At 41.8% G+C, this 12,433-nt stretch overlaps 1 protein-coding gene across 1 annotated transcript in view; it reads left to right on the top strand.

Annotated features, from left to right (window-relative positions):
• Positions 1-3,161: 3,161 nt before the first annotated feature.
• PDSS2 (decaprenyl diphosphate synthase subunit 2) overlaps positions 3,162-12,433 on the top strand; it is a 120,771-nt gene continuing 111,499 nt past the window's right edge. The window contains exon 1 of the mRNA XM_063329845.1: positions 3,162-3,584. Within this exon, the coding sequence (XP_063185915.1) occupies positions 3,358-3,584 (227 nt within the window). The 5' untranslated portion in view covers positions 3,162-3,357. The remainder of the gene's footprint in view (positions 3,585-12,433) is intronic.

The raw sequence follows: 12,433 nt of genomic DNA on the forward strand, positions 1-12,433 counted from the left end.
ACAACCTAAAATATGGTAAGTACATCATACTTTTGCTTCTGATGTGGGGTTTTTTTGAGAGAAAAACTGAGAAACTCTAAATTACAGGCAGTGCAAGCAGCAATGCCTATGGGTAAGTTGGTCCATCACTACCCATTATAAGACTCTGGCTTTTGATGCCTGTAACTGTCAAATATTAACTAATTTGCAATGATTTTTTTCTGCGATTGGTATGTCAGCCTGAAGCTGATCTTTAAAATAGTTCAGTCAGTTTGCAAAATGAGGTTGGCAAAAAATACATTTTGCTCATGTTAAAAAATACTGTTGGACTGCATGACTGAGAAACTCTCCTATCTTCATGCTCTAAAACTGAAATTTGGCAAAGGATTTGCCAGGGATTTGATGGGTGGGGGATGTCTCAGACGGTTTCCATTAAAAAACGTAAATACAGAATGGGCTTTCCACATTCTACTGGCTGAAAAGTCCAACAGTAACGGACATCTGCTGTAGGTTTAGTGGGGATGGGCTAGACTTTCCAGCAATGGCTTTTCCTAGCAACAGAGGCCTTTCTGGAGGTGAGCGCAAGAACTGAGAGAGGGTTCTGCTGTTGCTCCCCACAGTCCCACCCATAAACACGTATGAAAAGAAGAGTCCACGATCAGGATGCAGGCTGTGCAGACAAGAGGATGATTGGAACTTAACAAGAAAAAGGTGAGGAGGCTGGGACAAGAATGAAAAAACAGTAGCCATTAAGGATGGCATGCAGGACTCAAGTGGAAAAGTGAGGAGGCTGGGAGAAAGAAACCATGAACTTGGAGCAGGAGTCAAAAATGAACCACCAAAGTAAGAACGTTACATTGTTAAGAGAAGGGAAAGGGATGAAGGCTGAGAGTGAAAGACAGAGGGTTCTTGGGTTTTACAGCATAATCCTTCCAAAGAGACTCTGTGGTCAAAAATAGCTGTGAAACTCACTGACAAAATGTATGCTTCATTTCTCCAGCAACTGCTGCATTTAAAGAACACCAACCTACTGCTGGTGAATTCTGAGGAAACTCTAGTGGCAGCATGCAGCGTTGTGGATATCAAGGGTCTTGCCCTACTTCTAAACCGTTTAGACATAGAAGAATTCTACATAAAAGGGGCAGAGGTGTTCAGTTCCTTAGACTGTAACACAAAGAACAATGATTTTGAAAAGCTAAAGTCTCACGCATTAGGAGATGGTAGGTTTACCGCCCATGGAACCCTAATTCTCCTCAGTTTATATGTATTATTTTAAGCAGACTTTAATTGCATAATCGTGTTGGTTTTTCACAGAACACTTACCACATTAAGTGCAAGAATGGATATGGCTCAGGAAATGAATCAAGGAACCTGTCACCATTACAGAATAAGGTGCCTTGGTAGCTCCTCTTAAGTGCATCCCTCCGGCAATGTTCATTAATTTAGTTTTTCTGCACAGAAACATGCCATTGCATTCTGTCATTTTTAGACTGTGTTTATAAGCTGAAACTCCCTATTTAGCAACAGTTTGTTCTATGACACTAGCTAACTAACTGACTCAGTGGCAGCTCCTTCAAAGCAAAGCTTTATTCTCTCAGAGACAGGTAGCACAGAAAGCAAAGATTTGACAGCAGAACCTTAACTCTCCTGTCATCTTTCTAGTTTTCGCAGCTTCTCTTCATTCTAGTTTTCCCCTCTCCAGTTTGGGAGAAGCCCCTGATGAGATGCTGCCATTGTCCAGCTGTTGTCAACTCCACAGTCAAAACCCCTTCCTTCAGTCAGTAACATTACACCTAACGTTTTATGTGCCCATTTTGAGTTGTCCCAGGTGTAAGAACAATAAACACCTTGTCATTGTCACTGGAAACAGGTAAGGGCATTCCTTTTTAGCAGCTCTCCCCTTGCAACTTCAAGAGTTATTTGTGCTTTCCTGGACTGCACTTGGTCTTCCTTCACATTGGATTTGTTTACTGCTTGCACCTTCTCTTACAGTACCCTTCAATGTAACTCTTTTTAATCATGTGGAATAATGCAAACAAAATAAAGTGAGTTGTATCTTGCATTTGTAAAGATAAGAAACGTAACACACTCATTTTTCAGGTGAATGTAGTCAATGGGACTGTTTTCTCAACAGAACTCTGCCTGATTTGTTACAACAAAGCCTGGAAGTTACAGGAGGAATGGATGTAACTGGTTGCAAAGACAGAATAGATCACATTTTTGCTGAAGTACTTGTGGATTTGAGCAAGTCACTTAAATCCCATTTCTGAAGATGGCCAGTGAATTTTCCTCTTCTACAGGGTACGGAAAATATATTATCTGAATTCACAAAAGCTTTAGGTGCTTGTAGCTGCAAAGAGGGGTTAGTGACAGCTCTGCTCAGAATAAATGAAAGACTACATGATACACAGTAGACCACACTGTGGAATTGCAGGACCCAGACATCTTCAGCTGGTTGTCACTTCTGATGTTAACCATTTGGTAGAAAGTACTTCAGCTCACAGGGAGGCTGTTCATAAACCCTCAGCTGCATCACAGAGAGTCACCATAGGACATACCTACAAGGAAAAGTAGAGAATGCAGTAAATAAGGTTTGCTGGTGCCATGTCCCAAACAACGATGGGAAAAGACAAAAAAAGAACACCCATGCAGAGAACACCGCAATTATAAACCACGACTGTGTAGCTAAAGACTATGTGTTGAATGTTTTATGGGGGAACTTGAACTCTCTTCCCTGTCGGTCTCTGCATGCACCATTGGGAGCAGACAGCCCATATCGAGTTCCGTGGGGGACCCCCAGCCAGCCCGGAGCCCTGGCCCCGCCGGGGGAGCGCTCCTCCTGCAGCTGGGCCCTCTGCCACGGCCGGGCTGGCGAGGCCGGCCCACGCACGCCGCTCCGGGAGGCGACAGGCACAGAGTAGGAGGGTAGAGGCGGCAGCCCTTTGCCCAGGGCAAAGGCTAAGGGTGAAGAAAAAGAAGGGAATGTGCCCAATAGCCAACAGAACCCCTCCCCCCGCAGCCCACCTCTCTCACGCACAGTCCCCCCCCACCCCAGCGCCCGACCGCCGCGGCCGTCAAGCGAGGAAGGCAGGTGGGAGGGGGAAGAAAGAGACCTCGCTTTACGGCCCGCCGTGTTTTGCGACGCCCAAGATGGCTGCCCCCAGGGCACAATGAGCCCGCTTCGGCCGCCGCCGCGCCGCCGGAGGGGAGGCGGGCAGGCAGGGCGGCTGCCGTGCGGACCCGCCGCCCGGGGCTGAGCCGGCCGCTGACGGTGGGGTGTGGAGCAGCGAGCGAGGAGAGGGGAACTCGTCTGCGGACGTTTTAGTCTGTGGGACCCCTCGTAACGGACGAGGAAGCCGGCGCCCGGGGGGACGGGGGATGTGGGGTGCCCTGCTGCGGCGCGGGGGCCGCGGTGCCGGCAGCCTGCGGGGGCTGGTGTCGGTCGGTCCGCCCTGGAGCCAGGTGGTGTCGGAGGCGGAGAAGATCGTGGGGTACCCGACGTCCTTCATGAGCCTGCGGTGCCTGCTGAGCGACGAGCTCAGCAACATCGCCATGCAGGTCCGCAAGCTGGTGGGCACCAAGCACCCGCTGCTCGACACCGCCCGGTAAGCACCCGGCCCGCCCGGCTGAGGGCTCCCGGGGGCGCTGGGGCCTCGTCCCCGGCCTCCGCGGTGGGAACGGCTGTCAGCCCTCGGGAGGCTCGTCAGAACTTGTGGGAAGTTTTGGGGCTCCGTTGGTTGCGGGGAGTTGGGTCGGCGCCGGACGGGTGGGCGACTCGGCCGTGGCAGGTGGGGTGGCGGGGAGCGGCCGTGGAGGTGACAGGACTGGCGTGTCCCTAGGGAAACCCTGCGGTGAGCCGTGAGGTTTTGCGTGGGCGGTCAGCTCTCCGCTCCAGGATCTTCATTTCCTTGCCGCAACAGGTTTTTCCTTCAGTTATCCGCCGTCATTTCGGAAGTTACTTCATCGTAATGCCACGTGCGATGAATGAGTTTCCTTCCCCATGCAATGTGCAAAAAAAAATATTCCTTGATAATAGAAGAAGAATGGCCATCTCGCTAACAGTTACATATTTTTTAATATTGAGGATTATATTGTGAGGAAACCAGTGGAAAAAACGGGGGAACTAATCAACTCAAAAGCTCAGAATGGCACTGCTGTGAAGTGTGTGTTTTGTTACTAAGGGCTTTAGAAAACATTTTCTGTTTTGGAATATCCAGCTGGGAGCTGTGAGTTTTTGTATGTTGCTGAGATTTTCAGGGTTGCTAAGCTGATTAGCCACTCCTTCGTTTTTAAGGCAAACTGATGGAAGACTTGCATTCCTGCCAATAAGCAGAAGTTTGGATTGTTGATCAGTGTTTTCTTTGACTGTAAAACAAGAACTGATTGGCAGTGGTTTTTTTTAAACAATGAAATACCAGAGGGTTAACAAAATAAATAAATAGTGCAATTTTCCAAGAGCATTGGGTTGTGGGTTTGGGGTTTTGGGGCAATTTTTTTGGGGGGGAGGGGTGTGTGTGGGTGTGTGTGCATATGGTTTTTGTTTGATTGAACGGCGTTTGCTACAGCTACAAATATAGCAATGTTAATAGAATCCAAGTTTAATATGCACAGTATATTTGCACAGGTGTAAAACAAAAAGTAGCATTTGTTCAAAACAAATTTTCTGCTTTTCTTTTAAAGAATAAAAATTGTAGCTGCATAGTGGTCCTTGGCAACTCCGCAATTCTGGTGTAATGATATAAAAAGATTTCTTTTTCAGACTGTCTCTAAATCTGGTTGTCTTAAGTGAACAACAGAAGAAAAGGGGACAAACATCGCTTTTTAAGGAAACATAATTTTGTGGGAGGGGGATTTAGATATTGGCTTTAATAGACTTTTCTGGAAGAAATAAATCAATTTGCTAATAAAAATGGAAAATGCCTGACTTTGGAAAATGCCGGTGGAGGGGATTTTGTTGAACTGTTTATAAATGCAGGTTGTGATATTATGGTAAGCTTAGCCAAGATTTTTGATTTTCTTTTTTAAGACGAGGGACAAGAAGAAAATGTTTTTTGGCCTTTGGATCCAACTTTAAGGTCAGCTAGTGGAATACAGGGAATAGGAGGACTGAAGTGCAATGTATTTGGGCTCTTTAACTTCCATTGCAGTCATAGAAGTATCAGAGACCCGCAGTGCTGAAGCGGGACTTCAACGTTAGCTTTAGATAGTTTGTTCAATGTGTAGTGGTTGCTGCTTTATTTGTGAATTAAGTTTAAATACAGTATTTTGGGGCGTGGTTGGAGGTTTTGTGGTAGAGCTGTAATGTGTGGCGAGGTGGTTTCTTTTATTGCTTTAAGTGGGCTGCTTCGGGCATGACTGTGCAAGCCTGTGGCTTGTGGAACACCAGAAGGAATATAATCATGCACAGGGTCAGCAGGATTGAATCCATTCATTTTTTTAATTTGTGTATATCTCGGACTACACTACTAACCTGATGTGTCTTGCTGGAAACAAGTCAGTATTTACTCACATAAACCCGAAACAGTGTACCCTTATTTTGGATATTCTTATTTGGCTTCACTGGTATTTCCAAAGGCTTTGTTGCAGATGCGTTTCTAGTGGCCTTGGCCTTTGTATTATAAGAAGAGTTAATTTCCTGCTGACAAGTTTTAGTACGCCTGTAGCAATGCACAAATTGTACCTCACCTTGTTTTATGGTATGATTTTGCAATAAGGTGAATTTTGACCTTGTGCTATCCTAATAATCTCTTTCTGAAATTTTACTGTTGTATATTTGACTGTAAATGTGATTGATTTTCGTTATGGGTCTGAGATCTATGCTCTGACTTAGCATAGCAGTTTGGGAAACGGGTCTTGATTTTTCAATACTAGGTACGTGTTTTAAATCTCTGGCTCATTACCCATACTTATAAAATAACATAAGTTTCCTGTTATGTGTTCAGGCAAAGATTTTAAAGCATGGGTATCTAAAGTATGTTCTTTGGTGATTTTTTTGAAAAACTGAAGTGATTGATAGGTTCTGCAACTCTAATCTTTCAGACTGTGAGTGCATAAATACTGTACGCATCTATTAAGTACTCCAGCACTTAAGGAGATTTTTCTATTTGTGGGAACATCTGAAAAATCTGTGCAGTAAAATTGATTAATTGCACGTGCTGTTTCTCAAGTCTCTACTCATTTATTTTTGAGGTTATGAGTGGTGACAATCAAATTATGATTGCTTGCTGTCATCTCTGAGATTCTTTAACTTTTTCTCTAACCTTCTTTAACTGGTGGCATTTTGTCCTCAGTGTTTTTGTGTCTACCCTCCCCTCTTGTCCAAATGCTTCGCTAGCCTTTGAAGTCTTCCTTAGACCATTAGGAGTTACTTAAGCGTTGGCAGAAACCCCTCTGCTTTATCTGTGCAGAATAGGTTCTGAGCTGAGACAGCATAAGACATAATTGCCACCACATTGAAAACCTTTAGTGTAACAGGAGTACTGGTAAGCATTTTTAACCTTTTGCTGAGCTTTGGGTCACTAGGCTGTTGCAACGTGTAGCCTGTGCGGAGAGCCTTGAAGAAGGCAGCTTAGAGATAACTGTCTATGTGAGCGAGGACATGTGGAGGAACAGCTGTTGGGGCAGTATACGTTGCTCTGATGATCCCATCCATTTCTTCCTCTCGTTTGGATGCGGCGGTGGCAGCTCCTGGGTGTAAGTGCCTGCCATGAATCAGGACTGCAGCAGGTGTTCTTCTGGGATGATGTGCGACCCTGATGCCTCCTACCAAGCCTGTGCCCTGCCAGCAGCTTTAAATCTGTGAGCTATTGCTGACTCCGCTCTTGTGAGGGCAGAGACGGGTAACTGAGCCCTACAGTGAGGGATTTGGAGTTCTGTGATCCCTGTGGTAAAGTCAAGTTTATCTTTTTCTTTTTTTTTTTTTTTTTTTTTTTAAGTTTTTGGTTTCTTAAAAGTCAGCCACATTAAGTGAACATCCTCAGTACTAGCTTTGCCAGACTTGTTAGAAAGAGGGTGAAATGTGAGGGAAAGGTCACATTTCATTTTAGAAAGGCTAATGTTTAGTGGTTAACAGATCATTGGAAGCTGGGATATCTGGATTATATTCACAGCTGTGCTTTTGGCTCTCTGACTGGGGCAAGTCACTTAATTTTTCATACTTGCATTTACTTATCTGTAAAATGAATAATGTAGCATCTGTTTTCTGGAGGTGTTACACTTCATTCATTACAGCCTGTATCAATCACTGTGATCTTTGAGTGGAAAATGGTGCATAAGCAATATTAATAAAGAATACTTTAAACAAATGCTGTCATTAAAATATTTACCTCTAATGGATAATCTGGAAATCTGACTGCTTCTGGATCTTTCTGTTTGTATTCCTGTGAGTCACTGTATGGTTCTTCAGAGCTTTAAGTTTTCTTTCCCTATAATTAAGTGTTTTCAGCAGCTACTCAAAACTAACATTTACATTTTTTTTGCTCTTCAGGCTTTGTTGGACTAAAGGAAAATTTTTTCAACACACGAACGTATGACCTCCTTTTCAGTTGGGAAGCAAACAAATCTCCAGTCTTCTCTCTTCTCTTTCCCCTGCTTTCTAGGCTAGCATACATCCTTCTTAATATAGGAAAGAATCTGTAATTGGCACAGTGATCTACTTTTCTCAAATACATAGTGTGAATAACGTTTTCTTGATTATTTAATCTCCCTTGAGAAGGGTATAGCTTGCTGCAGATTGTAAACAGTAAACTTTATGGCCAATGCATCACTTTTATAATATCACTAAATGAAATGGAACATTTCATACACGTAAAATTATTATGGGATACCATTTAGCTCTAGCCATTCTGTCATTAGCACGTGGGAGGAATGATTATATTTTAGTCTGTCAGAATTGTTTGTTGGTGATAAATGCTTAAGTAGACTTAGCTGCAGTTTTTCTGGATTATTACAGAAATAAAAAGCCTCAATAGACCAGGTTTTGTTCTGTTGCAGCCTGCTCTGTGTAGATCTCTAGACATTTTAAGCACCGAACATAAAATGCAATCCAGAGTAGCTTCAAGATTATAAGCTTTTTGGTTAAAATGTCTGGTAGCGTTGGTTTCCTAATAGTCCTGTTTCTCTGTCAGCTTGAAATGGCTTAGTTCAGTAACGCGTGTCTTCTAACTTCAGATGTGGCATGCATTTGCCCTCCTACGTTGGTGACTGATTTCAGTGTAGGCCTAGGGATTTGTTCCAACCTGGTGTTACTGGAATTGTTACAGCCAATTTTTATTTTGCCTTAACAGAATGGTGACCTCAAAACTATCCCTCTTATAATTGTAGATGTTGTGCTTGAGCGCGAGTAGCTTCTCAGCAGCTTGTTTTGAATGTTAATTATTTTTTTTTCTGGGCTAGAAAAATTAAAGTGTCTGTTTACTTGGCAGTGGCTAATGAGATAACTTTCTCTGAAAAGAGCCAGTAGTTAGTGACAAGCAGTGTCTGGTCAATTTACAGCTTCTAAAACTGAAACTTACTACAGTCTTTAAAGTTTTACTGAATTGCTCAATCTGTAACGGAACTTGGGGGCATAAAGTCCCTCTCCTGCTGTTGCTGGATCAGAAGTTAAAACATGTTTGCATTCACTAAATTTTATTATTTTTTCAGCCTGCTGAAACACTTTGTAAAAAATATTTTTTTGGTAGAGAGATGTGATTTTTATAATTGTGGTCAGAATGCCTGTGAGGTTAGCAATGAGGTAGCAGTTGTGTCATTTCCTACGTTTACTGCAGAGATCTGTTGGACTTCCTGGAAGCACAGGCCACCAGAGCTAGCATGCGAGGCACCTCTGCAGAAAATCTTAGTAGTGATGTCTGAAATGTAGAAATATTTTTCCTGCTTGATATGTCAGATACTTTTTGCAAAATTACTGAAATACTGGTCATTATAACAAATTTGCCTTTGTTTGGGAAGACTATTTACCAAAGCACTCTGTATAGATGATGGAAACAGAGGTGCTCTAAGGAGAACTGCAGGTGAAGCACTGGAGTTAAATTCTGGCTTTGACTCACCCCATCAAGAAACTTCTCTCTTTCAAGAAAGGCAGGTCTCTCTTAGCTAAATTAGATTTTGTGAATATTTTTCAGTCTGGATTGATAGTCTTGAGTAGTAACTTCAAAAACCTTCATCATGTTGTATGTCTTATTTTTAAACTGAAAGAGGGTAGATTTAGATTAGATATTAGGAAAAAATTCTCTACTGTGAGGGTGGTGAGACACTGGCACAGGTTGCCCAGGGAGGCTGTGGATGCCCCATCCCTGGAAGTGTTCAAGACCAGGCTGGATGGGGCTTTGAGCAGCCTGGTCTAGTGGGAGGTGTCCCTGCCCATGGCAGGGGGGTTGGAACTAGGTGATGTTTATGGTCCCTTCCAACCCGAACCATTCTATGATTCTACAGTTATACATGTTGATGCTCCCTAAGGGTTTCTGTTACTATACTCACCACCAAGTAAACGGTTCTTAGACACCAGAAATCAGTTTCTTACGTATTTTGGCTAAATGAACTCGCAAAGAGCGTAAAAGTTAACTTTGGCAGGTAAAAGACGCGGAGGAAATTAAACTGTTGTAGGTTCATATATGGACTGAAACTTCCTTCTGTATATGATTCCTTCCATGTTCTTCCTTGTACCTGTGGCCTTGGCTGTGGTTTTCAGTTAGCCACTACTTAATACTGTCTGGTACAGTTAAGGGGAAGAGACAGTCCATTTTTGTAGGTCACACTCATTGTTTACGCTGTAGTAAGGTGGAGTGGGATGAATAAATGTGTGCTGTTTGTTCTTTCTCTAAAATTTTCCCACTTCAAAACATCTACAGGTTCCCTGGGCAACCTGTTCCAGTGTCTCATCACCCTCGGAGTTAAGAATTTCTTCCTAATATCTAATCTAAATCTCCGCTCTTTCAGTTTAAAACCATTACCCCTCATCCTAGAGCTATACTCCCTGATAAAGTGTCCCTCCCCAATAATGGAATAATTTTTTTTTTTTTGCGATTTTAGCAACGATTCTCATTTAAATATCCATGTTGAATCCAGAACATGGATTCAGCATTGAATTGAATACATTCCATTTTGAGGAATGTATTATTTGAGCATGTAGGGTGGTCTTAGTAAATGAAGTCTTAGTAAATGTAGTATATTCAGTAGGTGATGATGCTGTTTGGGTTTTTCTGATAGAATTATTTACAAGGAAAATTCACATGCAGTCCTGACATTGATGATTTCTAGTATGTTTTATAGGGAATATGAGTCTGAAGATTTTAGCAGAATTTCACGTGCAACTCATTGTGATTAGTTGAAAGACCTTGGGATTTCTTAAGCTTGGGTTTCAAGCACTTGAAAAAGAATGTATAATGAACAGATCTGAGGGCCAGTCAGTCTTGAAAGGACATGGTATACTACATCTAGAGCAAACTTGATTTTACTTTAGGCACACAGTAGCCTAAGCATCTTTTTAAAATACAGATAATTTTTAAAGTTCACATCTGTTCTTCTTTCGAGTACAATTGATTTGTAATATGTGAATATAGAATACCAAGTTTAATGTACCAGTGAATGGCTGTTATGTCAATGTTTGCTCTACATGGGAAAAGAGTAACTGAATAAGTGGAAATAGTTTCAAAATTATTATTTCTGTAACCCAGAAGAGGGTTACTATATATATATATGTATATGTATAAAAAAAAAAAAGTGCAAGTGAGAACTGATGTCATAGAGTAATCAAAATTCATATTTGGGTCACTGGAAATTGTTTTCATTCAGTGAGTCTTCTATTTGGCTATGACAAGTTAACTTCCTTGTCTTACAAGAATAAGGAGAAAAATACTTTTCCTAGGCCTTTTACTCTTTCTGTATTTTGTAGCTTACAAAAAGTGTTCTCCACTACTTGAGATATTTCCCCCTGCCGCTGCCTTTTTGTTGATGCTGCCTCCCAGTTGACTTCTCTCCTTGCTTTGGAGGCCCTGGCAGTGGCAGGAGACCCCATTAACAAGTCACCATGAGCATTTTCAGAACTCCTCCAAAAAACGTGGGTACCACTGTGTCTTCCACAGCACTTTGAAAATCTCCTCAGGAAAATACAAAGTTCACAAAGGACAAACCTAAGCTCAGGAGTCAGATAGCTCTGTACTTAACACTGTTGCTTTCTCCTAGGGGTGGCAGACCATTGTCTTAAATTATTAATATCTTTCCTTTACCCCACATCTGAGTGTCTTAGTTTCCCTCAGGGTAGGCAGACTGTCTTGCAGTGCTTGCCCTAAAGGAACTACTGCTAGAGACAAACCTGACGGACTATAAAGGAACACCATGAATTTAAAAGTTGGATCTATTACAAAAATTAAGTTTAAAATCTGTAGCAGCTGCTTTGCTGTCCTTGAATTGTCCCTGCCAATTCTCTGGCATTGACAATCACTTTAGCTTAATTTTTTTTTCTTCTCTCTTGCTGTGTGTGGAAAGATTCATTTAAGGAAAGAAAAACTGATGATATAGGAAAACTGTGGAAACTCATTATGCATGAGCTTTTACCAAACACATGCTGTGAACTAGCTAGATTTTACTAATAATGATAGGGCTTAGAAATTTGACTCAATACCTGACTTAACTGAGAAACTCTAGGACCTGTTCAGCCTGCTGGAGGTGAGCCACAGTCATCTTTTCTTCAATCCTCAGCTATTCCTAAAGAACCATCAGGGGCTCCAGCTTCTACATTCATCTTTCTCATTTTTTTTTTCCACTTAAATTACACGTGATGGTTGTTCACATTTTGCTTTCTTGTTCCTCCAGTTCCTTTCTTCAGAATAGCAGTAGTTGGTTCTTCTGTGTAGCCGCTCTTCCATTTTGGGGAAAACCAAAGAAAGGCTTACAGATAATCCTCTGTTTCTTAATAGAATGAAGGTGTATAGTAAACATCTAGTTTGTTTTGTTCCCCTTGACTTCTTCCCAGCTAGGGAAAGAAGTCATACCTAGGAACTACTGATTCAGCTTTTATTTTTCTAGTTAAAAAACATGAACGAGCAAGCCCTATAGCTTCCACCCTGAATTTGTTTCAAAAAGTACTCCCTTTAGAAGATTTTTTTTTTATTATTATTTGTTACTTAAACAGTCCTGTAAACATGAATTGATTGGCTTCATAGCTGCCACTAATATGCTCAAAATTAATTCAAAATTATAGAATTTGAACTATTTAAAAAACAAAAAAACTCAAAAAAACCCCAAAGCCATTCTTCCTAACAACTTTCATTATTTTTTTTTCTGGACTTTCACACTCAACATCTGAACTTGCTGGAATGACAGATATCTTTTTCATTAACTGCCTGTTCATCACACCCAACAAAATGGTTGTAGTTAAAGAATTAATGCATCTATATGCTGCAACTAGTACTTGAAATAGATTACATATTGCACCTTTGAAAAAAAAAAATAAAAA

Source organism: Chroicocephalus ridibundus, chromosome 3 (assembly GCF_963924245.1).
Source record: "Chroicocephalus ridibundus chromosome 3, bChrRid1.1, whole genome shotgun sequence".
In the NCBI taxonomy this organism is placed as follows: Eukaryota; Metazoa; Chordata; class Aves; order Charadriiformes; family Laridae; genus Chroicocephalus; species Chroicocephalus ridibundus.